The 27,977-nt window shown below is 37.9% G+C and overlaps 1 protein-coding gene across 8 annotated transcripts in view; it reads left to right on the top strand.

Annotated features, from left to right (window-relative positions):
• PTPRD (protein tyrosine phosphatase receptor type D) overlaps positions 1–27,977 on the top strand; it is a 542,415-nt gene that overhangs the window by 101,107 nt on the left and 413,331 nt on the right. For all 8 annotated transcript variants that reach the window (XM_061200424.1, XM_061200419.1, XM_061200422.1 and 5 more), the window contains exon 2: positions 7,841–8,007. In XM_061200424.1, coding sequence (XP_061056407.1) covers positions 7,944–8,007 — 64 coding nt within the window. In that variant the 5' untranslated portion in view covers positions 7,841–7,943. The remainder of the gene's footprint in view (positions 1–7,840; positions 8,008–27,977) is intronic.

The following is a 27,977-nucleotide window of genomic DNA, read 5'->3' as shown; positions in this document are numbered from 1 at the left end:
AGTCATGGGGACAACATTGGGGAAATGAAGAGAAGATGCTTTAATTCCACATTCCCCAGCCATTCATGATGACCTCTCACAATTCTACTGTCTGTTGCTGGCAGTGAAGTGAAAGAGCATTCCTTGGAACCGAATATTTCTATCCTGGGGCTGTTCCCTCAGAGAAGAGCTAAGCTCCCATCATGAGGAATGGGAAGCACATCTCTTCACTGACAGACATCAGTGCAGTCTCTGCCCTATTTAACAGATTCATCCTTTTAATTGGTGACAATATTTATGTCATCTAAGTCTGTGAACTGACCTTCCCATAAGGCAAGCCAACTTCAGTTCTAGCTTAGGACAAAAAGGGAACTTTGGGAGCCATCCATAGTGTTTTGACTTCCATGCCCAGAAATTCAAATCTAACACTGCACTGGAAACACCGAAAATTGATGGATTTAGAAAATAATATACTAGAAACAGGCCTTGAAGAGTCCCATTTTTTTAATTAAAATTTTTTCTTCAACATTAATGAACTGTTCTAGGACATTGTTTCCCACCTTTGGCACTGTTGACATTTTGGTCCAGATAATTCTTTGCTGTGGAGGGTGGTGGTGTGTACTGTAGGATATTTAACGGCATCCCTGGGCTCTACCCCTTAGGTGCCATTAGCACTCCCCTTGCATCGTGACAACTAAACATGTCCCCAGACATCGCTAGTTGTCCGCTGGGGAAGGGGCAAAATCGTTTTCAGCTGAGAGCCACTGGTCTAGAGCTTTGATCGCTCTGAAGATGGAATTATAGATGTAACACCCGTGAGTAGGCAAAATCAGTTTCTGTTGAGCTCTAGTAATGAAGTATTTAAAAACTATTATATACTATTATTAAAAGACCCTTTGTTTTAAAAATAATCTTAAGGAAAAAAGTAATCATTGCTAAAGGGAGTGGTAAATTCTCCACAAAATGAATTTTAAAAATTACTTTTCATAGTAAGTGAGTAAAATAATTGCCATGTATTGCTAGCTTCTACTCTGTATTGATGTAAATAAAACAAATTAAATGGACATAAGAATAATTAAAACCTTATTACTCATAATGTATTTTAAAAGCAAAACGTATTTTAAACAAAATGCATTAAAAAATATACTCTTTTGTTTTTTAATATAATAAAAAAGAAAATCAGGAGTAATGAATTTAGGAATGATGGTTTCACATCCATTTAGAAATGCCCAGAGATTAAAGCAATATAATCTGTGTTCTGCTTTTTGGGTAAGAAGTGACTGGGTTACATATCTGTCTCTACTTTGCAAGATTGATCAGTTTCTCACTTTTAAAATGTATTTTAGGAAGAATGGAACAAATAACAGAGTCCAACAGCATGTTGAATAGACTTGTATTTTAACTTTTCCGTTGCAAGTTTCCACTAGTGTTGTATAAAACTGGATAGAAGTTATCACACGCAGTAATCACTTAAAGACATTAGATGCTTCTTCTAAAGCTATCCTACTTTTCAAATCAAAATTATATTTCTGTTTGTAAGGAAAAAAATAGGTAGACAGAGAGATGAGGGTTTTTTTTTTCCGCTGTCTGTTCATTTCTCATGGCATACTTCATTTTTATTTCCTGAAGGAGAAAGAAACGATCAAAGTTAATAATGTCATTTTGCCATTTCTGAAAGTAACTAATATTTATGTGTGCCTCAAATGTAAAGTTATTTGAAGTCTTACAGAGATTGTACCAGTAGTAATTTGAAAAGTGAATTATACAAAACTCAGACCATTGGCTTTTCTCTCTATGTGTCAGAACTAAACATATGAAGAGTCTTTAATGTATCCATATGGATAGGCATTGTTTTACTCTTCAGTTATTCTAATAATCCAGTTGATTTCACCAAAGAGTTATCATGTACTTACAGTCACCTGCTGTCTTCAAACTAAGTCATAGCCTAAGCCAAAAATGAGATGATTGAGTTATTTTTATGTATTTATACATAATATCTCATAAACCCCCTCTGGGTTTTTCTTTTTCTCCCAATTTATTGTCATGAAAACATGTTTAGGGCAAAATAGAGTTCTGACGTGATGTGCTGTTATGGGAAAGAGTATAATTTAAGGAGTTTTCAGTTTATTTCATAAAAGTAATTCCTTATATTCTTTAGATTCCTTGTATTCTTTAGATTCAGAGGTATATTGGATGTGTTTAATTTAATGATATTCTGTTTTATTTAATTTAATGACATTCTTCTATTGCCGTTTTTTAATCTCAGCACTGTTTTCCATAGTCGAGGCTTTCGGTGCTGCATGTCTTTAAGAATGTACTGTCCATATTCCTCATTGATATTAATTAATTGAATGTGGCCATTTCATAAGCATTATACACATGATGTCATATGGATGTGTAGAAGTATCCTTGCCTTTCCCATCTATGAAATGTGGTGTTTCTTTGCTGTCAAAGTTCCCATTTCTATTATATCCCAAACAGGGACTTTTCATAGTGGGGAATACAGCTCTTCTGGCTGTGATAATGAAATACCCATTTTTTTCCTTTTAATTACAGTGTTTCTGTTTGGACATTTTCCAGTTACACACTTGACCACTTATTGATCTCCCACATTTTATGAAGTAGTTTGAAACAATGAAATGATTGTTTTTGGCAGTGTGAGGGTCAGGGATGGGGAAGTAAGTGACCCAGAGGTTAAGTGGGTTTCCTCACCTAACCCGGTGAACCCTTAGAGTCTAATTATTTGGAAGCCAAGGGCTACATGGACTCAGGATTCCCACCTGATTGTTTTAGTTTACAACCCGGAAAACGTAGGCTTTGTTTATAGCTGTGCTCGTCAGTACTGTTGAAAACTAAAGCTATGGTCTGTGCTGTCCAGTGGGGCACCCACTATCCTCATGGGGCTATTTAAACTTAAATTAAACTTAAATACAGGAAAATGTTTACTTCCCCAGTTATACTAGCTATGTTTACAGTGGTCAGTTATTAGTGCAGATGAAGAATATTTCTATCCTGCAGAAAGTTTTATTGGATAGTGCCGGAGGATTCTTGTCCTAGACCATGATAAACTGTTTAGGGGACTATCTTCTCTTGGAAAATTCTTGTGAAAAGTGAAATGTTGAAAGTTGATTTGTGTTTTCTCTTTTCTTTTTGTGTCCTTGTAACTGTGTGCTGAGGGCACAGGAAACTCACAGGGCGCCCTCAGAAGTCTCTACCAGGCTTGCTATCAACTACAGGCCACAGCAGCCCTGCCTGTGTCTCTTTCACAAATCAGTTTCCTGGTAGCACATCCTCCCTACAATTTTTTTTCTATCTCTTAAATGGTTAGAAATCTGTTCTAGTTGATTTATAGAGGCCTGATTGGTTTGGGAGGTTGATAAAGAGAAGTCACAGCATTTAGGGATTTCCTCTTTACCACACCATCTCCCCAACTTAATGGGTATATGCTCAGGTTAAATATCATTACCATATTGTTGCTTCTAAGATGTCTAGAATTGAAAGTATAGGGTTATTTTAAGACAGAAAGAAGCAAGGTGTATAGGGATAAATAATATCTAGTGAAAGCAGTATTTTTTTAAGTTCTTACGGAGATTTTTTGAAAAGAACCTTAGTTCTTTCCCTTTCTCTCCCTCTTCTCAGAATAATGATTTGATTCTTTAACTTTCTCCTAGACTGACCAATGTAATTTTTAAAAATAACTTTTAAGATTACAAACTCGTGGATTTTAATATGATGTGTTCCATTTCATTGCAGTTGTTATTCATTTTGCCACTCAGATTTTCCTACATTTGACTGATGTAGGAGCCAAGCCTCTTCACCTTGGCTCCTCTTTTTGGATATGACCTGGTAGTTCCTGAAAGCCTCCTTGCTTCCTGGTATGGCAAGATGCTCCATGCTCGTTTTGCACATTTCCTGCAAAAAACCTACAATCACTCATTTCTCTAAGGGACTTGTAGGATATCTTTTTAAAAAGAAAAGCCTTTTTTTTTTTCCTCTTATGTTAACATAATCTACAGAAACACCAACAATACAGAAAGCTGAAAAAAATCCTTCAACATTCATATCAGTTTGAATAGAAATATACTTATTATAGAAAAGGGTTCCAATGTTAAATTGAAGATAAAGAGTTAGGTGTCAGCTAATCAGATCACTTGAAGCAGTGATATAAGACTCAGGGCAAGTGTATTTTTCTTGTTTCATTTCAAATTAGATTGTACACACTGGCTCTCTGAGCTGTTAGTTTCTCTAACCACACATGTACATAAATAGAAAAGTAGATATTGAGCTGATGGGAAATCAACAAAATTATTGTTAACATCTTTGTGCCGTGAGCAATAAGAAACCAGAGAGTTTTAAATATTTTTTTTTTATTTTTAGCTCATCTAGATGGTTTGTTTTATCTGCCAGTCCCAGTTAATAAAAGACACAAAGGGCAAGGTATATAAAAATCACGGAGTTAGCCCCTGCTGAGGGCTATTGCACAAATGCAGAATAATTTGTGATGTAAGCTAAACCATGGTACTTTTAGTATCTCCAAACCCCCTTTCTTGCCCTTTTCATTGCAGCGTGCTTGGCTACCCTTTCTTTAGGGTAGGAAACTACTTATAACATTGTAGTTTGGAAACTACAGGAAACTACTTATAACATTCATTCATCCTCATTATTTCCTTTTTTTAAAAAAAAATTTGTTATTTATTTATTTGGCTGTGCCGGGTCTTCATTGCGGCACGCGGGATCTTCATTGCGGAGTGCGGGATCTTTAGTTGTGGCACGCGGGATGTTTTTTTTCTTAGTTGCAGCATGTGGGCTCTTTTACTTGTGGCATGCAGGCTCTTAGTTGTGGGATCTAGTTCCCTGACCAGGGATCGAACCCAGGCCCCCTGCATTGGGAGTGCAGAGTCTTAACCGCTGGACCACATTATTTTCACTGAAAATGTTTTCTTAAAAATCTACTGCCCATTTTTGTTCCAAAATTCAAATTCCACCTTACTAATACACAAGCCAGCATTTTCCTTTTGGCAAAGTTTCTATGTAATAAACAAGATACAGAGGGGAGATTGGCCAGAATGAACATCTAGAATTGGTTTTATCTTCACACCTCTGATCTCCTTTTGTCATATCTCGGCCAAGGGCATAGCCCATTTAAGTAAAAATAGGTATGTTCACATCTGCGTTCATTTCTAGATCCTAACACTGTTTCAAGTCAGAGGTAACATTTGTAGGTTCATTTGAAAGAACTTAGTCTTCTTATGGCACTTCAGTTGAGAAGGGGGAAAGCCAAATCACCTCTTTCCTGAGAGAGCATTTCATACATCTCCATCTCTGTGATTGCATAGAGTCATTATGTAGCAGTTGGCTCTGATACGCTTGCACAGACACAAATTGAGTCTGACAGGACTGATGTCTCCTGGACTTTGCTGTCATTTGAAATGCTGGCATGAGGATGGGAGTGGTGAAAGGGGGAGAGGGAGAGAGCTGATTCCTTTAGCACTTCTTCTATGAAGTTTGGAGAATTTTAACATTTGATAGCTGTGAACTGCTTGATAAGTTGTTTTCCAGATGAGATTGATAACAATAGCTGATTTGGAGCAGCTGGCTAGCTTTTGGTTTCAAGTACATGCATTTCAATGTACAATTTGCTTCTTCATGCCACCCACAAATCTGTTCAAAAGGAAAAAAAGGCTATCTAGTGGAATGGTAATTAGAGTGATCATACCCCTTCCTTTTAGTTTTATCTTTCCTGTATTCACACCATTCATTCATAGTAATGAAAAAGATAATATCTTTTTAAAACAATTTTTATTCTCATGCTCAAGCTTAGTTTCAAAAAAGACGCACTATAGTATCTGCATTACAATACTTTTTAAAATGCAAGTTATTTTAAGTTTTTAGGTTATTTCTGGATGTCTCTAGTATTTTGTGTCAAGAATTTTATGTGTTTCAGATATTCCTATATGCAAAGCTTAGAGGTATACTGTTTCATTGGCAAACAAATTCTGATTGTCATTCTCAAGTTCTGCTCACAATGACAGAGGAAGCAGTAACATTAACTATGCCCTTTCTTTCTCTCTTTATTAAGAGCCTATTCTGTATAAAATGTTGTGCTGGATTTATTGAAGGTTCTGTAGGAACTATCATTTATCACCCGAAGAGCCATACTTCAGATTGTTGCTTGGAGACAGTCAGTCATCACTTCCATTCTTTTCCATTCCCACCAGGACCACCATCACTCTTATGGTCTGTGTTACTTCTTACCTGTGACTCTTGATAATAGTGTTCTGTAAATCACCCCACGTTCAGCTGTCAGTTAATCTTTTCAAAGCTTCATTCTATATTGTTCTTCTGCTCCAAAACATTAAATAGCTCCCTTTGTGGTTTGCTGAAAAAAGCCTGGTTGACTTAGGTTGGCATCCAAGGCTCTCCATGACCTATTATTTTTTAAGCCTGAGCCATTTTCTTTTTTTTTTTTTTTAATATACTGCAATTTTATTTCAATCGCACAAACGAAGTTAGCATGTAGGAAATTTAAATGAAACAGTACGGTAAAAATAGCAGAGAGCCAAAAACTCTAATAAGGAAGTACACCTAAAGCATGAGACATTTTCTTTTGCCTCATCCTCTTGTGGTTTCCTAATGGATCCATCACACCAACCCAGTAGTCTCATTGTGGACCCCAGACCAGCTGCATCAGCATCACTCAGAAACTTGTTAGAAATGCACGTTCTTGGACCCCCACCACAGACCTACTGAATCACAAACTCTGGTGGGTGCGTGCCCAGTTACAAGCCTTCCTGGTGGTTCTGATGCATATAGATACTTGCGAAGCCCTGCTTCAGGCCAACCAGGCAACTCACCTTTGCCAAATTCCTTTTTCACAGCCCTGCCTTTGCATAGAATTCCTGGAATGCCTTTCCTTTCTTTTGGTAAAATTCTGTCTGTACTCCAAGGCCCAGTTGGAGACACCGCTTTTTCCATGATGTCATTCCTGATCCTGTATTTCATGGCATTATTTGGCTTTCCTTCCTGGCACTAATCACGTATTAACTTGTACTAGTCATCCAATGTACCTGTCTTATTTTCCCTCCTAAACTGCAAAGTCACAGAGGATGGAATCTGACTCATTTTTGTTATCTTGCGACACTTACTGCTGAGTCGCAACTCTGATGTCTTGCATGCAGTAGGCTCTCTAAAAACAGGCTGTGGCTTATTGATTTTACATAGAAAATTGAGAAGACTAAGCCGTTGCCCAGGAGGCATATAAAAATCCTGTAAGTCAAAGTGGCTTTTGCTAGCTATTGTTTTGACTTATTGAAGCCAAACTAGACTCAAATGTGATGTGTCTTTAGGGAAGAAGCCAAATGTGCTGGTGTAAAAAATTCTAACCTCTACTGTTTAGCTGGAGAAGTTGAATTAGCACTGTCATTTCACCTGGTGCCAGGAAAGCAGCTTCCATTATTCTGCCAATAATAGACTTTTATCCTGCATGGTGGAGCTTCTCTTAAATCTTACTTGTAGCATTGATGGACTCTCTTCCACCGATGTAGTCATGTAATATTTCATAAGAAGTGACAGGTTCTTCTCATAGAACGTTGCCCAAAAGATGGCATGAGCAGAGAGTGAAATTCAGAGTGGTTGGCTTCAGGATGGCCTGAACATGGGAACAAGATCAGCTTGGGTAGCCCCATTTCACAAACCAGGTTGTTTGCTTCCTAATACAAAGGTGTCCTGGTTACAATTTATGGCGTATTGACAGTGTTTTGCATCTCTCGTGGTGGTTGTGATGGAACAAGGGGAGAAGAGTGAAGAGTCTAAGTGTCTTTGTGTTTTCTTCCCTTTCTTTTCTTTACCTCTCCCTTTACAGGCTCTGAAAGTGTTCCAGCTGAAATTTCACATCGGTCCGGCTCGCTGCGGCTTCTGAGGCAGTGATTCCAGGCTGCCAGGGTGTGCTGGTGCCGGGCTGCAGGATGGTGCGCGTAGCCAGGCCGCTGCTGCTGCTGCTTGCCGTCTTCCTCCACGCGGATGCTGAGAGTAAGCCATTCTCCCCTTCTCTAGGGGGCTATAATGAGTGGTTTTGTTTGCAGTTGGCACCACGCTCAGGGCCTCTGAATATGTTTCCTTTGGAAGTAGATCCTGAGACACTGTGGGATCCTCCTTGGCTACCAGCCAGCCTTTCAAAGAGATTATTGACATGACTTGCTTACCATTTCCTCTCTGTCTTAATGCCCTTTTTCTTGTGCATCGAACTGCTCCTACTCATTTGCCTTTCTTTTTTTTTTTTTTTTTCTTTCTTTTTTTGATACTCTTACCAGCCCAGTAGCGAAAGGTATTATGAGACCAACGATACAACGCAAACTGGGGTTAACCAGTTGGTGGTGCCAATAAGTAAATATTGCTCAGACCCGTTAGAAATTTCTTTAGTTTTGTGGATATTTCTATGTTTAGAAAAATGTGCGATGTCACATTGAGCCCAATTAAACTTCCAAGCCCTTGTAGCTGTCACAGCAGCTGTTCTAATGTACCGTTTCCGACAGCTGTCGTGCAGTACAGTATTCAAACAAATCAAGCAGAACTGACAACTTTGTATCTGGATGAAGGGTGTGGAAGTGTGAGGAGAGTTCTGTGGAGTACAGACCCCAAAGTTTGGATTATTGGACTCAATTTGTGAAACCGAGATTGTGGTCAATTAGCTTGCCAATTAATGAGAAGATCACATCTCCTTTGTAATTAGGAAATCATTAGGCCTACCTTGTTTACATACGTTTCTTTTCCCATCTGTCCTCTGGATTTTTTGGAAGAGGCAGTACTGGAAAAAGGCATGTCTCTGGCCTGTAGTTACCAACATGTCTGGTCCCCGGTAGTGGTTTAACTTATATGAGAGTCAGCCATTCTCTTCGGGAGTCCCCTTGGTACTATTAAAATGTGTAACATCAGCAGTCATTAACTTTTCCCTCCACTGACTATTTCAGTGAGATTAAATTTGATTCATGTTAAAGATGTTTCAAAGACAAGGATCCTGTGTCATGTTGGCCCTTACCTGTTAACTGCATTTCAACAAGAATTTCCTCAATAGCAGCCAATTTCTTTGTTTAAATAGGGCTCTATTTTTTAAAGAGAGCTTTCCAGGAGTGAAAGGAATACTGTTAATAATAGGATACATATGGAACGTGCATGTTTTAAGCACAACATTTTCTGGTTAATAATGTATATAGTCTCCTAATTAGCACTTGGGAGTGTTGGTTTAAGGTGAAGCCAAGGAATTTCGAGTACAATGCCAGCAAATAATTAACTGGGAAAAGACCCAAATGAAAGATGCTTGTGTTAAAAGCCGTTTATGTCAAAATGTATTTTAAAGTTGAAATCTAAATTTAGTGTTTTAAAGAAATCAGGCATATGGCTTTATTTTTCAGTTTTGGCTAGAGTGAAAAAGTAAGTTGTTTTTACAATTGTTAGCTTTCGGCAAAAGCATATTAAGGCTGTGGGACCTGACTTTAATATCAGATCTCAGTTAGGAATTTTCTTAAAGTTATTAGACCTAATTATCATATATTCATGAAGTTATCCTTCCAGATGAGTAAGCATATTCTTTTACTGAGAAGCTTTGCTTTTGCTTAATTCTCTGGTGGAAAGTGGCAGACAGATATCAAGCATTGAGGAACAAGTACTTTTAAAATTTTAAATTATGTGTGTGTTTTTTTTAATAAATTTATTTATTTTATTTTTATTTATTTTATTTTTATTTATTTTTGGCTGCTTTGGGTCTTCGTTGCTGCACGTGGGCTTTCTCTACTTGCGGTGAGCGGGGGCTACTCTTTGTTGCGGTGCACGGGCTTCTCGTTGCAGTGGCTTCTCTTGTTGCAGAGCATGGGCTCTAGGTGCGTGGGCTTCGGTAGTTATGGTGCGAAGGTCAGTAGTTGTGGCGCATGGGCTTAGTTGCTCTGTGGCGTGTGGGATCTTCCTGGACCAGGGCTCGAACCCGTGTCCCCTGCATTGGCAGGTGGATTCTTAACCACTGCTCCACCAGGGAAGCCCTGAAATTTAACATTATGTTTTAAAAACAATCTAGACTATAAATGATCATCACCTGCTCCTCCTCTTGCACCTCCCCTTCTCTTTCTCTTCTACTCTTTCATCCATTTCTTATCCAATAGAGTCTTAAGCAAGAAATAACAAAGGCCTGAGTGAATTAGCACTTGTTAGTTAAATTAAGATATTTACCATGTTATATATTTACATGATACCAGTTTTCAACCTCAAGATGTAACCTGGAAAAGAATCCATTCTCTCTCACTTTTCCCTTCGCAGCTACAAAGAGGGAGAGGCTTCTTTGCCAAATTAATTTTGTTTGGTTTTGCCCTATCTCCTCAACCTTACTTAAGGATATTTTCCCTTTAACAGATTCATTTGGCATTGCTGAATAGCATATGTAACCTGAGCATTCCTGGGGAAAGAGGAAAAATCAGCCATATTTTTTTAGGTACATTTTAAAAGAAGAAAGAACATCCCTTAGTAATCTACTGGAGGATATTCATGGTACATGAAAGCACATGGTAGAGTCTGAGATATAATTTTAGCCACTAAGAATGTTTAAAGAACAATTGATAAAATAGGATTTAGATTGTAACCCATTAAATTGTGCCATTAACTTCTCTTAAAACCCTGAAAAATATCAAGATACAAGTAGCACTGAAGAAAAATTTGATTTCTTCACCATCATAGAAAGATGATATTTCTCAGGCTTGTATCAACTGGGTCACCGATTGGTTTCCCTATACTTTCATGAGCACATTTAACCATATATATATTTATTTTTTCTTTTACCTAACTGTATTTTGTATTCATACACTAGGTCAGGAGTTATGTTTCAAATTTTAATAGTAGCTTGTCAGAGCCACTCAAGAACTATGGGAATAATTTTTTTTTAATGTTGCTCTCTTTTGAAGAAGAGGATGATATGCAGGTGGGGAGTGGAAAGAAGCTACTCTAGGGTGCCATGTTAACTTAGTGTGTTCAGCTCGCTGCCTTTTGAAACGATTAACTCTGAAGAGCTGAGGAGTCAGGCTTATAATCTGCTGTGTGGAACACCACAGAAAAGTGCTGGTGTGATGTTGCATTAAGTAGAAGAGCTCTCACGAGCCTTGGTTCAAACCCAGGTTGAAAAATTGTGATAATATCCCTTTAGCAGAAAATTATAGTCTTTGCCATTGCCCATTTAAAGTGCCCTACCGATCTCCACTATTATTTCAAAAGGCTAGATGTGTGCATGGATCCTATTTCTTTTTGTTCCTAAGTCTGGAGTGCTCGAAATGATGTCGCTCGTTGCTTCTTGAATGCACATACACATGGTAGAGCTGTGGTCCCGGGGAAGAGTCAAGTGTGACCTCGGTTGGAGCGCTAGGAGTAGCCCTTCCTGGTGCCAAGCTAACCAGTGTTCCATAGTGGTTTGACTGAGGTCAATTCGGTGATGCTGTGCATGCAAATTCTAGATGAATTTAGGTTGTATTATATTAATATAATCCTGGGGTAAATATTTTTCTTTTGACTGAGTTTTCGTAATAGTTTCTGGTAATTTTATGTAGCTTTAGTTTGCTATTTACCAGCCCTTTTTCTTTTTTTTTAAACTAAATACAGGCCAAGAATCTGCTGTTAGTACATTCTTTTATCAAACTGGTTTCACTATGATGAAATCACTTACATTCTAGACCTGAGTTTATGCTTTTTGGCCACTGTCATTGGACCTGAGTGTTTACTGGATCTTCATTATAAACACAGCTCTTGATAGTTGAATTCCTAAAATGGTTTAGTTCATCCTTTTTCTGTTGCTTTTTTGCCATTTTTCTGTCTCAGATGGTGAACACACCCCCATTTTCCATCCTTATTGTTAAGGAACCTCGCTGTAGTCCCCATCTACTCACTATATTTCTGCCCTATGTGAAAGCAATTAGGTTTCTTTTATTCCCCCTCTGGTAGTATATCACTCGATCCAATGGAACTTCTTTATTTCTTTGGCATTAGAGAACAGACTGACATCAATGTTGTAAGTTAACCGTTTTTTCCTTTCTTGTTTTCTGGTGGGCAGCATAGGGTAATGGTTAATAAAGTAAGCTCTGAAACCAGAGTCTGGTTTTAAATTCTGGCTGTCTTTTTGTAATCTGGAGCATGATGCCTCATGCTCTTTCTCTGAGTTTTCCTATCTTAAAAATGTGGGTGACGAGTGATGATGGTGATGGTATAGTGTAGGGCCTACTCTTGGGTTTTATGAGGAATAAATGAGTTAATGTAAAACACAGATCAGCAGATAACACATGGTAGATATTTAATAAATGTTATCTATCATTATTCAAAAACATTCAGCTAACATTTTTATTGAGTACTTTTGTTTAGGTACTGTGCTAAAATTATTTAATTTGATACAGATCATCAAAATTTGGACTGTTGATAAACCATATTTTCCTGCAGCGTGTTAAAGTCCCCAGCTTGCTTCCCTATAAAAAGTTCTATACATAGGAGATTCTTATAAACTCTTGTCCCAGGAATTAAACTGAAGATCAAGAGGGAATAATAGGAAGCATATCTGCTTTTTCAAGCTTAGGAAATAACCAATTTAAAATTAATTTTGCTTGGGTCTAATGGATAATGGAAAGTGTTTCCATCTTCCTGTTTTGTTGCTTCCTATAGTGAATTTTCTTGAGCTGCTCTGAGGGAGGAGCTATAGATATTTACTGTAAGCACATACAGAAATATATGGGACACTGGTCCAGAAGGCTGGAGATGGAGGTAAGCATGGTAAGGAAGAAGGTGAGTGGCTTTTGATATGGCCAGAAATTATTCTTCAGAAAACAAAATTAAAGAAAAGGAAAATGATTAGATTGAAGGGAAAGGCAAATGATTCCTTTTGCATTCTGCGGAAATCACTTCCAAGAAGCAGCCTGTCAAGAAGTTAGACCTCCAGGCTTTCTCGGCTTCCGGACGTTCCGTGACTAGCAGGGAACGCTGGTGGGAGAGCGGCGTACCACGGAGAGAATCCGCAGAGACCTATATGGAAGCCACCTGCCATGTGTAAGCTACCTTATGGAAAGACTCAAATGGCAAAGAATTGATTGAGACTTCCGGCCAACAACCAGTGAGGAACTGACCTCCTCAGTCCGCCAGCTTGTGAGGACCTGGCTCCTGCCAACAACAGCCGTGTGGATGAAAGGCTCTTGTTGCTCCAGCCAGGCATCAGGGCTGTGCCTCTGAGGTGGGAGAGCCAACTTCAGGACACTGGTCCACAAGAGACCTCCCAGCTCCACGTAATACCAAACGGCGAAAATCTCTCAGAGATCTCCATCTCACCATCAAGACCCAGCTTCACTCAACGACCAGCAAGCTACAGTGCTGGATACCCTATGCCAAACAACTAGCAAGACAGGAACACAGCCCCATCCATTAACAGAGAGGCTGCCTAAAATCATAATAAGGCCACAGACACCCCAAAACACACCACCAGACGTGGACGAGCCCACCAGAAAGACAACATCCAGCCTCATCCACCAGAACACAGGCACTAGTTCCCTCCACCAGGAAACCTACACAACCCACTGAACCAACCTTAGCCACTGGGGACAGACACCAAAAACAACGGGAACTACGAACCTGCAGCCTGTGAAAAGGAGACCCCAAACACAGTAAGATAAGCAAAATGAGAAGACAGAAAAACACACAGCAGATGAAGGAGCAGGGTCAAAACACACCAGACCTAACAAATGAAGAGGAAATAGGTAGTCTACCTGAAAAAGAATTCAGAATAATGATAGTAAGGATGATCCAAAATCTTGGAAATAGAATAGACAACATGCAAGAAACATTTAACAAGGACGTAGAAGAACTAAAGAGGAACCAAGCAACGATGAAAAGCACAATAAATGAAATTAAAAATACTCTAGATGGGATCAATAGCAGAATAACTGAGGCAGAAGAACGGATAAGTGACCTGGAAGATAAAATGGTGGAAATAACTACTGCAGAGCAGAATAAAGAAAAAAGAATGAAAAGAACTGAGGACAGTCTCAGAGACCTCTGGGACAACATTAAACGCACCAACATTCGAATTATAGGGGTCCCAGAAGAAGAAGAGAAAAAGAAAGGGACTGAGAAAATATTTGAAGAGATTATAGTTGAAAACTTCCCTAATATGGGAAAGGAAATAGTTAATCAAGTCCTGGAAGCACAGAGAGTCCCATACAGGATAAATCCAAGGAGAAACACACCAAGACACATATTAATCAAACTATCAAAAATTAAGTATAAAGAAAACATATTAAAAGCAGCAAGGGAAAAACAACAAATAACACACAAGGGCATCCCCATAAGGTTAACAGCTGATCTTTCAGCAGAAACTCTGCAAGCCAGAAGGGAGTGGCAGGATATACTTAAAGTGATGAAGGAGAAAAACCTACAACCAAGATTACTCTACCCAGCAAGGATCTCATTCAGATTTGATGGAGAAATTAAAACCTTTATAGACAAGCAAAAGCTGAGAGAGTTCAGCACCACCAAACCAGCTTTACAACAAATGCTAAAGGAACTTCTCTAGGCAAGAAACACAAGAGAAGGAAAACACCTACAATAACAAACCCAAAACATTTAAGAAAATGGGAATAGGAACATACATATCGATAATTACCTTAAATGTAAATGGATTAAATGCTCCCACCAAAAGACATAGACTGGCTGAATGGATACAAAAACAAGACCCATATATATGCTGTCTGCAAGAGACCCACTTCAGACCTAGAGACACATACAGACTGAAAGTGAGGGGATGGAAAAAGATATTCCATGCAAATGGAAATCAAAAGAAAGCTGGAGTAGCAATTCTAATATCAGACAAAATAGACTTTAAAATAAAGACTATTACAAGAGACAAAGAAGGACACTATATAATGATCAAGGGTTCGATCCAAGAGGAAGGTATAACAATTGTAAATATATATGCACCCAACATAGGAGCACCTCAATACATAAGGCAAATACTAACAGCCATAAAAGGGGAAATTGACAGCAACACAATCATAGTAGGGGACTTTAACACCCCACTTTCACCAATGGACAGATCATCCAAAATGAAAATAAATAAGGAAACACAAGCTTTAAATGATACATTAAACAAGATGGACTTAATTGATATTTATAGGACATTCCACCCAAAAACAACAGAATACACATTTTTCTCAAGTGCTCATGGAACATTCTCCAGGATAGATCATATCTTGGGTCACAAATCAAGCCTTGGTAAATTTAAAAAAATTGAAATCGTATCAAGTATCTTTTCCGACCACAACGCTATGAGACTAGATATCAATTACAGGAAAAGATCTGTAAAAAATACAAACACATGGAGGCTACACAATACACTACTTAATAACGAAGTGATCACTGAAGAAATCAAAGGGGAAATCAAAAAATACCTAGAAACAAATGACAATGGAGACACGACGATCCAAAACCTATGGGATGCAGCAAAAGCAGTTCTAAGAGGGAAGTTTATAGCAATACAAGCCTACATCAAGAAACAGGAAACATCTCGAATAAACAACCTAACCTTGCACCTAAAGCAATTAGAGAAAGAAGAACAAAAAAACCCCAAAGCTAGCAGAAGGAAAGAAATCATAAAGATCAGATCAGAAATAAATGAAAAAGAAATGAAGGAAACAATAGCAAAAATCAATGAAACTAAAAGCTGGTTCTTTGAGAAGATAAACAAAATTGATAAACCATTAGCCAGACTCATCAAGAGAAAAAGGGAGAAGACTCAAATTAATAGAATTAGAAATGAAAAAGGAGAAGTAACCACTGACACTGCAGAAATACAAACGATTATGAGAGATTACTACAAGCAACTCTATGCCAATAAATTGGACAACCTGGAAGAAATGGACAGATTCTTAGAAATGCACAACCTGCCAAGACTGAACCAGGAAGAAATAGAAAATATGAACAGACCAATCACAAGCACTGAAATTGAAACAGTGATTAAAAATCTTCCAACACACAAAAGCGCAGGACCAGATGGCTTCACAGGCGAATTCTATCAAACATTTAGAGAAGAGCTAACACCCATCCTTCTCAAACTCTTCCAAAATATTGCAGAGGGAGGAACACTCCCCAACTCATTCTACGAGGCCACCATCACCCTGATACCAAAACCAGACAAAGATGTCACAAAGAAAGAAAACTACAGGCCAATATCACTGATGAACATAGATGCAAAAATACTAACAAAATACTCAACAAAATACTAGCAAACAGAATCCAACAGCACATTAAAAGGATTATACACCATGATCAAGTGGGGTTTATTCCAGGAATGCAAGGATTCTTCAATATACGCAAATCAATCAACGTGATACATCATATTAACAAATTGAAGGAGAAAAACCATATGATCATCTCAATAGATGCAGAGAAAGCTTTCGACAAAATTCAACACCCATTTATGATAAAAGTCCTGCAGAAAGTAGGCATAGAGGGAACTTTCCTCAACATAATAAAGGCCGTATATGACAAACCCACAGCCAACATTGTCCTCAATGGTGAAAAACTGAAACCATTTCCACTAAGATCAGGAACAAGACAAGGTTGCCCACTCTCACCACTATTATTCAACATAGTTTTGGAAGTGTTAGCCACAGCAATCAGAGAAGAAAAAGAAATAAAAGGAATCCAAATCGGAAAAGAAGAAGTGAAGCTGTCACTGTTTGCAGATGACATGATACTATACATAGAGAATCCAAAAGATGCTACCAGAAAACTACTAGAGCTAATCAATGAATTTGGTAACGTAGCAGGATACAAAATTAATGCACAGAAATCTCTTGCATTCCTGTATACTAATGATGAAAAATCTGAAAGTGAAATTAAGAAAACACTCCCGTTTACCATTGCAACAAAAAGAATAAAATATCTAGGAATAAACCTACCTAAGGAGACAAAAGACCTGTATGCAGAAAATTATAGGACACTGATGAAAGAAATTAAAGATGATACAAATAGATGGAGAGATATACCATGTTCTTGGATTGGAAGAATCAACATTGTGAAAATGACTCTGCTACCCAAAGCAATCTACAGATTCAATGCAATCCCTATCAAACTACCACTGGCATTTTTCACAGAACTAGAACAAAAAATTTCACAATTTGTATGGAAACACAAAAGACCCCGAATAGCCAAAGCAATCTTGAGAACGAAAAATGGAGCTGGAGGAATCAGGCTCCCTGACTTCAGACTATATTACAAAGCTACAGTAATCAAGACAGTTTGGTACTGGCACAAAAACAGAAATATAGATCAATGGAACAGGATAGAAAGCCCAGAGATAAGCCCACGCACATATGGTCACCTTATCTTTGATAAAGGAGGCAAGCATATACAGTGGAGAAAAGACAGCCTCTTCAATAAGTGGTGCTGGGAAAATTGGATAGGTACATGTAAAAGTATGAAATTAGAACACTCCCTGACACCATACACAAAAATAAACTCAAAATGGATTAAAGACCTAAGTGTAAGGCCAGACACTATCAAACTCGTAGAGGAAAACATAGGCAGAACACTCTATGACATAAATCACAGCAAGATCCTTTTTGACCCAGGTCCTAGAGAAATGGAAATAAAAACACAAATAAACAAATGGGACCTAATGAAACTTAAAAGCTTTTGCACAGCAAAGACCAAAAGACAACCCTCAGAATGGGAGAAAATATTTGCAAATGAAGCAACTGACAAAGGATTAATCTCCAAGATTTACAAGCAGCTCATGCAGCTCAATAACAAAAAAACGAACAACCCAATCCAAAAATGGGCAGAAGACCTCAATAGACATTTCTCCAAAGAAGATATACAGATTGCCAACAGACACATGAAAGAATGCTCAACATCATTAATCATTAGAGAAATGCAAATCAAAACTACAATGAGGTATCATCTCACACCGGTCAGAATGGCCATCATCAAAAAATCTAGAAACAATAAATGCTGGAGAGGGTGTGGAGAAAAGGGAACCCTCTTGCACTGTTGGTGGGAATGTAAATTGATACAGCCACTATGGAGAACAGTATGGAGGTTCCTTAAAAAACTAAAAATAGAACTACCATACGACCCAGCAATTCCACTACTGGGCATATACCCTGAGAAAACCATAATTCAGAAAGAGTCATGTACCAAAATATTCATTGCAGCTCTGTTTACAATAGCCAGGACATGGAAGCAACCTAGGTGTCCATCATCGGATGAATGGATAAAGAAGATGTGGCACATATATACAATGGAATATTACTCAGCCATAAAAAGAAATGAAATGGAGGTGTTTGTAATGAGGTGGATGGAGTTAGAGTCTGTCATACAGAGTGAAGTAAGTCAGAAAGAGAAAAACAAATACAGTATGCTAACACATATATATGGAATCTAAGGGAAAAAAAAAAAGGTCATGAAGAACCTAGTGGCAAGATGGGAATAAAGACACAGACCTACTAGAGAATGGACTTGAGGATATGGGGAGGGGAGGGGTGAGATGTGACAGGGTGAGAGAGTGTCATGGACATATACACACTACCAAATGTAAAATAGATAGCTAGTGGGAAGTAGCCGCATAGCACAGGGAGATCAGCTCGGTGCTTTGTGACCACCTAGAGGAGTAGGATAGGGAAGGTGGGAGGGAGGGAGATGCAAGAGGGAAGAGATATGGGAACATATGTATATGTATAACTGATTCACTTTGTTATAAAGCAGAAGCTAACACACCATTGTAAAGCAATTATACTTCAATAAAGATGTTAAAAAAAAAAAAAAAAAAAAAAAGAAGTTAGACCTCCAGAATGAAGTTAGGAATGGAAAGACTGTCTTTCTTATGGCATCAAAATGCATTCCTCCCAGCAGACAGGGCCATTTCACAATGAGAACATTCATAGATCATCAAAAATGTCCTTTAGTTGTTTTTTTTTTACATTATGGGTATTTAGGTATGTATGATGTACGTATTCATGTATGTATGTACGTACTTAGATCACAGACCATTCAATCAACTTTTAAAAAGTAAATTGCTTGGGATGATGAAAATGAAATGTTCTAAAATTAGATTGGGGTGATGGTACTAACTGGGTATAAACATACTAAATACTATTGAATTGGACACTTTAAATGGGTGATCTGTATGTGTGTGAATCATATTCCAGTAAAGCTATTTAAAAGTGAAAAGGTAAACTGCTGCTTAATCCAGCTCTCTGGTTAGATTTTCTTTGGTATATGTCACCTGAAAGAAAAGTGTTCTGGTTCCTTCAGGCCAGTTAGAATAGATGTGCTCATTGAGGAGAGCAGGAAGAAACCCAGTTCATTTTTCCATGCTTATCAATGCCTTCCTTGTTGTCCTTTTCTCTGAATTTACAGAGGTGTGGCAAAATAAAAACCTTACTGCTCCCTCCTCCTTCCTCCCCTCACTTTAAAGTAGCTAAATTAGCAGAATCCAGCTGTCTACAGCAAGAAAAATATTCCAGCTATTTTACTGATCCTTTGGTCCCATTGCAGAGTTTTCTGTAGCTTTCTGAATTAATTGCTCCCAGCAGAGCTGTACCTATCTAGTAAGGTTAAGAATATGTCACATAATCAACAAATGTGTACACTTCAAAGCATTTTCTTGTGTGTAGAGGGACTTGCTTTTTCTAAAAAAAACCAAAGTATGATATATTTGTTATCTCTGATCTCTGTTTGCGATGAGGGCCCTAAGTTTGAAGGATAGAACAATATCTGAAATATTTGTGAATTACTTCTTGTTATTGCTAATAGCCTGGTGATATTTGATTATACTGTTCTATGATTTCCTCATTTCTTTCCCATCATATTCTTAGTTTCTTTAATTTTTCTCACGTAGCTGCTATTTACCTGATTCATTTCAAGTAAGTTTGATTTGTTTGGGAGCCCACACTCTTCTGCCCATGTTGTCCTGCTTCAGTAAATTCAGAAAACCCCCAACCAGTGTCCAACTTGAAATAAAGAATCAAAGAGAAAAGTACTAGTGATTGGGTGGAAACCAATTCTCTTACTTATAATTTTGCTTTTTCTCTTTTCCTCAGTTTGCTTTAGATTTATTTATTCATTCGTGAAACCAGTAACCGGTGTGTGTGTGTGTGTGTGTGTGTGAGATCATGTGTCCCTGCTACATGGAAAGCTTTGTGCATAATGGTAGGGATATAAAGATTTAAAAAAGTGTGGTCCCACACCAGCTTGAAATCTACTTTCAGAATTCATAGCTCACTTTTCAGAACTCTCTCAAGCAATATTCTCACATTTTATCTCCAGGCAGGAAGTAGCGCTTAAGAATATGGACTTGTACCCGTGTTCAGATCCTGCCTCTGCAGTATAGGTGTTCTGACCTTGTGCAAGTTACAAATCTCTGTGTGCCTCTCATCTGTAGAATGAAGATGGAAAATGGCACACACTTGATATGGTTATCATAAGGATTAGAGAACTCGCAAAGCATTTTGAATAATAGGATTAAATATTCACTAAATGTTAGTCGCTCTTTTGCTTTTTTCTCATCAACTTGCATCATTTCCAAATTAGAAGCATCCATGTTTAGATCTCTGTGGACATTGATGATCCCATTAACTTTATGATTTGAGCAGTATCTTTTAAAAATGTAAATATGTATCATTATATATGCAATTATGCCTCCAAAGGGCATTGACTGATTGACACATTTGTGTATTTAATACTCCCTCTAATAAGTGTTTATTGGACACATTTCCTGTGTCAAGCATTGAGGTAACTACTGGATATACAATGGTGAAATAAAGAGATATGATCCCTGCCCCTAGAGGGCGTAAACTCTAGTGGGATAGACAAATATTTAACATTAATCTCAAAACGTTCATACTTTCTAACTGTGATAAATGTTTTGAGGGAAGAAAATAGGGAGGTTAGTGTCTCAACTATTCAGAAGAGTAATAAAAAGTGTTATGAAGGAGCAATTTATTTCTTGTTTATTGTGAAATAATTTTAGACTTGGAAGAAGTAAAAATTGTACAGGAATTTCCCAAGTACCTTTCACCCATATTTCCCCAGTAGTGATATAGTATGTAACAACAGTACATTATCAACATCAGGAAATCAATATTAGTATGATACTATTAACTAACTACAGATTTTACTAGCTTTTACATCAATATATTTTTGTAAAGGTGTAGTTCTATTAAGTTAGATCACACGTATAGCTCTGAGGGAATGATTTTTGAGCTAGCACCTGATGGATGAATAGACATTAGCTAAACTACACCTGAAAGAGGTGTTAAGGTTCAAGAAAGAACATGCTCTTATACCGCAAGACAGGGATAGCCTAGGGTATTCTGGTGACTGAAAGAATGGATGTGACTGGATCGCAGATGCTGAGAAGGAGGAAGTAATCAAATAAGGGTAGACAAATAAGCAGGACCATCTAATGCAAGGCTTTAGAACTTGTTCAAGATCTTGGTTTTTATTCTAAGGACAACTGGGGGAGTGACTGAAAGAGATGTAAAAAAACATCTGTGTGGTAGCAGGGTAGAGAAATCCTTTGAAACCAGGCCAGCCAGAGTGGCCTTGAGATCTTTTAAGGGTCTAGTTGAATGTTAAGGAAAAGATGGGGAACAGGGGAGAAGAGTGGTGGAGGTTAGGAAGGCCAGACTGCCTTGAAACTTAAGAAATAATGTTAGTTGACTTTTATTGAGCGACAGTCTCCTAAAACCTGAACCACCTACAGATTATTATAATTCTGAGTGAAAGAGAAAGCCAAGCTAATGAGGGACATGTAATTCTTTATTTTTAACATGTCATTATTTTTTTCCAAAAGTATATCACTGCTCATTCTTATGATTTCTCTTTTTGTTTGTTCAGGTAAATTTTTTAAACTTACCTTTATGTTAATATATTTGTAAAAAAAAAAAATACTGTGGAATCCAGAATCAGTTTAAAAATGTGAATGAAGTTTAAAACCTTACTAGAATGGGTATTTCAATTTAGTTTCTGTTCTCCAATGTAAGTTCTAAATTCACTCTACAATGTGTGATGGATTTTGCATAATCACAACATAGTGTTGTGATAATTGTTTTATACTACATTTATTAAATGAGACATTAAAATACACTAAGTACTTATATCTTCAGATTAAAAAATAGCACACAATACATTACTTTTGAGCTGTAAGCGCAGGAAGTATAATGAGCCAATTAAACTTAATACATTCCAGTAGTTTTTCTTTTCTTTCTTAGTTGTTGTTTTTGCTATATTCAAGTTGCTTATAAAGGAGTGAGAGAAAAATAAATTGCCGTTGTTTGTTTACCATTAAAAAGGGCAGACCTTAGGTGCTGCTTTTTGCCCATTGACCAGATCAGTGGAACTATCTGTATTATTTATGCAGCATGGGATTTTTAAATGTTTTTTACCTAAAGACAGATCTTTTTGGTAATGACAAACGTGTTTAAAAAAATAAAAGCCTGCTTTTTCTCAATACACCTTTAAAGATTTTTAAATTGTTTTATATCTGGTCAAGTTTTTTAAGAACCTCATTTTAATTGGTAACAAAAGTTTACAACTTGATTTTTCAAAAAAGTTAACAAACTGCAACCACCTGTTAATAAAGGTGTTAATATTATAAAAAAAGAGCAGGGAAGGCATTCATTGCTCTCAGCTGTAGTGATTTCAGGTTGATACAAAGAACACCTCTTTAATGTCCATATGTATCCTTTAAAAGTAAATTTAAATCACAACATTTAATTTAAAAGTAATATTTCATTCAGTAAATGCCTACTGTGTGCCCCAAACAAGCCAGATCCTGATTCGTGTTACCACAGAATTTCCATTCTAATTGGAGTGGGGCTGGGCGGGGAGGGAAGAAACATGCAGCAAGACAAGGTTATGGACAAAAGATAAATGAACAGTGTGACTTTGCCAGTTATGAATGCTGCAGAGATAATACAACAAGGTGATGTTCTGTGAGAGTACGGGGGGATGTTAGGGGAGGGGGCAGGGCATTCCTTCATTTTATATCAAGGAAGGTGTTGCTTAGTGAGATGCAACACTTAAGCTGAGTGATGGGACAGCACCCGCCATGAAGAGGTGGAGTTCAGCGCATCCAGGTGGATAGAACAGTGATTCACAAAAGCCTTAAGGAAAGAAGACTAGTGTGTTCAAAGGACAAAATAAGGCCTAGGAGACTGAAGCACAGTGAGTGAGAAGACATAGCTAAGAGAGCAGGAAGGGGCTAGACCATGTGGCCCTGTAGGCCTTGGAAGGAGTTAGATTGCTCAGCCAGTATGTAGGGAAACAGATATATTCTTGGGATATCTACCTATGAAACTTGAGTTGGGCACCACTCTCCTCTACTGGGACAAAATAAATATTTCTTTCTCAAATAGTTCATTGAAGGGTTGGTACAATCTCTGATCTGGTTATAAATTCATTTTCTAAACTGCTTGACTGAAATTTCCTTGGTACCATCCAATATAGACTTTGAACACTAAAGGCTTTGGTTAACAAAAGCAAAAATATCTGCTTTTAGCTCTTTAGCCTGGCCAGTTTTGCTTTTCTTTTAAAGTAGATGATATTTCTACATTGGCAACATATAATTAAGTCTACACTTCATTTCACCAATATCCATAGCTGGAGAGGACTAAGGAGGGTACAAATGAAATGCAGAGCTGTAACTGGAAGGCGATGGCCGACATACATTTGTAGAGAAGAAGGGAGCTTGAATAGGGCTTTCCTCTGTATGCTTCCATTTAGTCAAGATTATAGCAGTAGGATTCCTAAGTGATTCCTATATGGAAGGTATATTCTCTCTATAGATGAAATAATTTTAATAAACTCTTTCCTGGTAAACCTCTTTTATTTGGAGGAAAAACTATTGCTTATGTGATTTAACATGTTTGGACTTAGTTTTAAGCCCAGTGGGGTTGTAGGGTAATAAATAACATAAGGATTATTAAACCATAACTTAAATGTGTTTTCTCTAAAATAGTACATGGGGTTAGCAACCAGATTTGGCTTAAATTCTTCTGACTCTTTGGGGATGCTTATAGCTCTTACAAGTTGCTGTGAGATTCAAGTGAAATCCTATATGTAAAGTGCTGTGAGTGCCTGATGCATGGCAGGTATTCAATAAAGGTTCATCTTTATCCCACTGTATAAACCATAATGCCTGATGTATACGTAGAAATCAATTATCTAGCATTTTCACCTATTGAGATGATTTTCGGTTCAAGGAATGAAGCAATATATACCTTTGGGCAGCAATAAACAAAACATAACAAAAAAGCATCCATATCATAGATTACTATTATAACTTACAGGCTGAACTCAGTGAAATCTCTCCTTACTATGTTTATGCCATCAGTGTAGCCCAGGGTTTGTCAAGCTTAACACTATTGACATTTTGGGCTGGGTAATTCTTTGTGTTCTATGGGGACCGCCCTGAGTATTGTAGGACGTGCAGCAACATCCCTGGCTTATACCCAGTAACACTCTGTCACCCAGTTGTGACAACCAAAATGTCTTCAGACATCGCTAAACGTCCCCTGGGGGGCAAAGGCACCCGTGGTTAAGAACACTAACAATGTGTAAGCTCTGGTACAGAATGCTGGTACAGAGATTAGAAGAGGGAGATTCTGCCCTTCTAACAAAAGGGGGAAATTTTATCAGAAATACGATAGGCCTTTTGTAAGTTCTTAAAATCAGCTATGCAAATTGATAAAGCTAAATCATATTTCTGTTTAATATCTGTATAACCAGAAACAGATTTCCTAATTTCTTTATGTCTCAGTTTTGTTGTCTGGCATGATAATTGTAGGGTTGCTATAAAGATTAACTATCTTTTTTTTTTTACTGGAGTATAATTGCTTTACAATGTTGTATTAGTTTCTGCTGTACAATGAAGTGAATCAGCTATATGTATACATGTATCCCCTCCATGTCCAATGACAGATGAATGGATAAAGAAGATGTAGTACATACATACAATGGAATATTACTCAGCCATAAAAAGGATAGTTAAAACTGGGTCATTTGTAGAGATGTGGATGGACCTAGAGTCTGTCATACAGAGTGAAGTAAGTCAGAAAGAGTAAAACAAATATCCTATATTAACTCATATATGTGGAATCTAGAAAAATGGTACAGATGAACCTACTTCCAGGGCAGGGATAGAGATGCAGATGTAGAGAACGGACATATGGACACAGGGGAAGATTAACTATTAACCAATGTAAGGTGCTTAGAAGTTTGCCTCACACATAGTAAGCACTAAATAAATCTTAGCCATTGTTATTATATCAACACACATAGTAAGCACTAAATAAATCTTAGCCATTGTTATTATATCAACAATGTATTTAATAGTATATTAATTTTAATATATTATTTTTTACTTTATTTTATTTTAGCAATAAAATCCAATTTTATCTCATAGCAATGATCATGATAATACCTTCCCCTGTATAATTTTTAAACATTTTATATCTTTAATCTAACTTGTTCCTGAATACTCTAGGAGTAGGGAGGATATATTTTATCATCTGCACTTGTCAGATAAAAGAAACCAAGGGTCAGAGCAGATGACCTGCCTGGAGCAAAAAGGTGAGTAGGTGATGGAGAAGGCCCTAGAACTCAGCTCTCTTGACTCCTTGTCCAGGGAAGAGGCAGAACAGTTTAAAAGAGCAGGCACAAGAGCTCAAAATGCACAGTGGCCAGAAACCTGGACAAAGGGCCAAAGCGATGCCACCACCATGGCAGGTGCCAGAGGTCCATTTCCATTGTAGTTGTGCTGGAACTTCATTAATAGCAGAGTGAGGCTTCAGAATCACAGAAGACAGATTATACCATATCCACAGTTTATACATTGTGTAAGAATTAGAGAAGCATTGAATGACTTTTAGAAAGGCTTTTGTCGTGTTTCAATTTTAAAAAAAAGAAGAAAATACTATCAGTTTGTAAATTTTTGCATTCTGTGCAACTAGTGTTTTATTATAAAATGATTTTCATATTTCATGAGGCTGCCTAGTTGCTCTTATCCATCAGTTTGATTTGAAATTGTCGGCAGGAAGGTCTGCCTTCAAGATTTTATCACCATAATCATGATGTGACCATCAATCCTCTTAGTCATATTCTGGTGGATTGGAAATCACAGCCAAACTATTTTATAGCTCCTCTCAAGGTGGAGTCGGATTCTCCTCCCCTTGAATTTGGGCTGGTTCTTTGAGGTGCTTTGACCAATGGAATGCTGCTGAAGTGATGCTGCACTTGTCCTGGGCCTAATCCTTAGACGTCTGGGAGCTTCTACTTCAACTCTGTGGCACCTAGAGTCATCATAGAAAGATGACCAGCTGTCTTGCTGGAGGGACCCTGTGGAGAGAAAGAAATGCCCGGACAGCTCACACATTTTGTAGCCTTCCAGGTGAAGTGCCCGATATGTGAATGAAGCCATCTTGGCTTCCCAGCCGGAGCCCAGCCTCCTGATGATGGCAAGTCACGGGAGTGACCTGAAGTGAGAAGAGGAGAACTGCCCAGCTGAAGCCTGCAAGGCAGAATCCTGTGCAGAGAAATGTTTGCCTTAAGCAAGTTTTGAGGTGGTGTGAAACACAGCAATAGATAACTGGAACACATGGTGATTATTGTCATCAAAACGAAGCACCTACCAGCTTGAGAGCCACCTTGGACCTGTCGTTGCTTTATTCTTTCTTCTCTTCTGGCTCTGTACCACAGATGACATTCTAGATAACAAGCATTTAAAGGCAGTCCTCACTTGGGTAGATGAGCAGGTTGATATACAGCAGTTAAAGCCCTACCTAGTGCTAAAATTCTGAAATCTTTCCACATTTTGCCTGCCTTTCAACCAGAGGTTGGCAAATGATTTTTGTAAAGGACCATATAGTAAACATTTTTGACTTTGTGAGCCACACAGTCTCTGTAACAACTCTCCAACTCTGCGTTATAACAAGAAGACAGCCACAGACAGCACATAAACACTTGGGAGTGGTGATGTTCCAATAAAACTTTATTTACAAACCCTTACAATGAGCCAGCTTTGGGCTGAGGGTCATGGCTTGATGACCCCTACTTTTGACCTTACTCACAAGTTCTCCCCAGATAGTGGGGAATGGCGAATGTTGATAAGCAGAAGGCCTTGTTTTAACCTGGTGAGATTAGTTAGGGGAAAGAGACGCATTTGAGTAGCCTCTTTTAGCACCGTGCTTTGTTAGTAATGTTTATTGAGAACAGATTAATTAGAATAAATAAGTTCAAGGAGCACATCTCTTGATAAACAGAGAAGTTTAATAGCACTTAACCTTTAGCATTTATGTGGAAGAAGCTTTGCATGTTACTGTGCTTTACGTCTTTGGGGGGTGCTTCAGGTACTTGGCTGTTAGTGCCACTTCAAATTGCAAACTCCTGACAAATGAATAATTTATTAGCTGTGGGATAGTTTTCATTGCGCCGTGAGCCTGACATTTGGAGCTATGAACATCTTAAATATGGAGAAAAAAGTGCTGGGAAGTGTTATGTTTGATGGGAATGTTGTAACAGGGTCTGTAAAGAAACAGGTTTGTAATCATGGGTATTGAAGTCTGATATTGGTTTCATAGAGGCAAGCAAAAGCAGAAACATCATGGTGAATTTGATCACATCATGGGTACTTCTGGTATAGATGTCCTCTGTAGCATCTCAGTGCTCATAAATCAAAAGCAAAATAAAACTCTAACAAGAAAGCACCATTGATCCAGCAGCAATGCTCAGAAATAACGCTTATGGATCCACGATGTCACCAAATGGAAAGGCCTTCATTGGGCATGAAGAGGGGGTGGTTTGCAATTGATTGCAATTGGAATCCCTGACTCACATGGGAAAATTTAAACTACCAACTATTGCCAGTTTGTCCTGGCAGCTAGTAGAAGGCACAAGTTTCTGAAAAAGTAGGAAGGGCATAACTATATTCTCATAAG

This window comes from Eubalaena glacialis, chromosome 9 (genome assembly GCF_028564815.1).
Source record: "Eubalaena glacialis isolate mEubGla1 chromosome 9, mEubGla1.1.hap2.+ XY, whole genome shotgun sequence".
NCBI classification, from domain to species: domain Eukaryota; kingdom Metazoa; phylum Chordata; class Mammalia; order Artiodactyla; family Balaenidae; genus Eubalaena; species Eubalaena glacialis.
The sequence above is the reverse complement of the archived record's forward strand: the minus strand, read 5'-3'. Positions and strand labels throughout refer to the sequence as shown.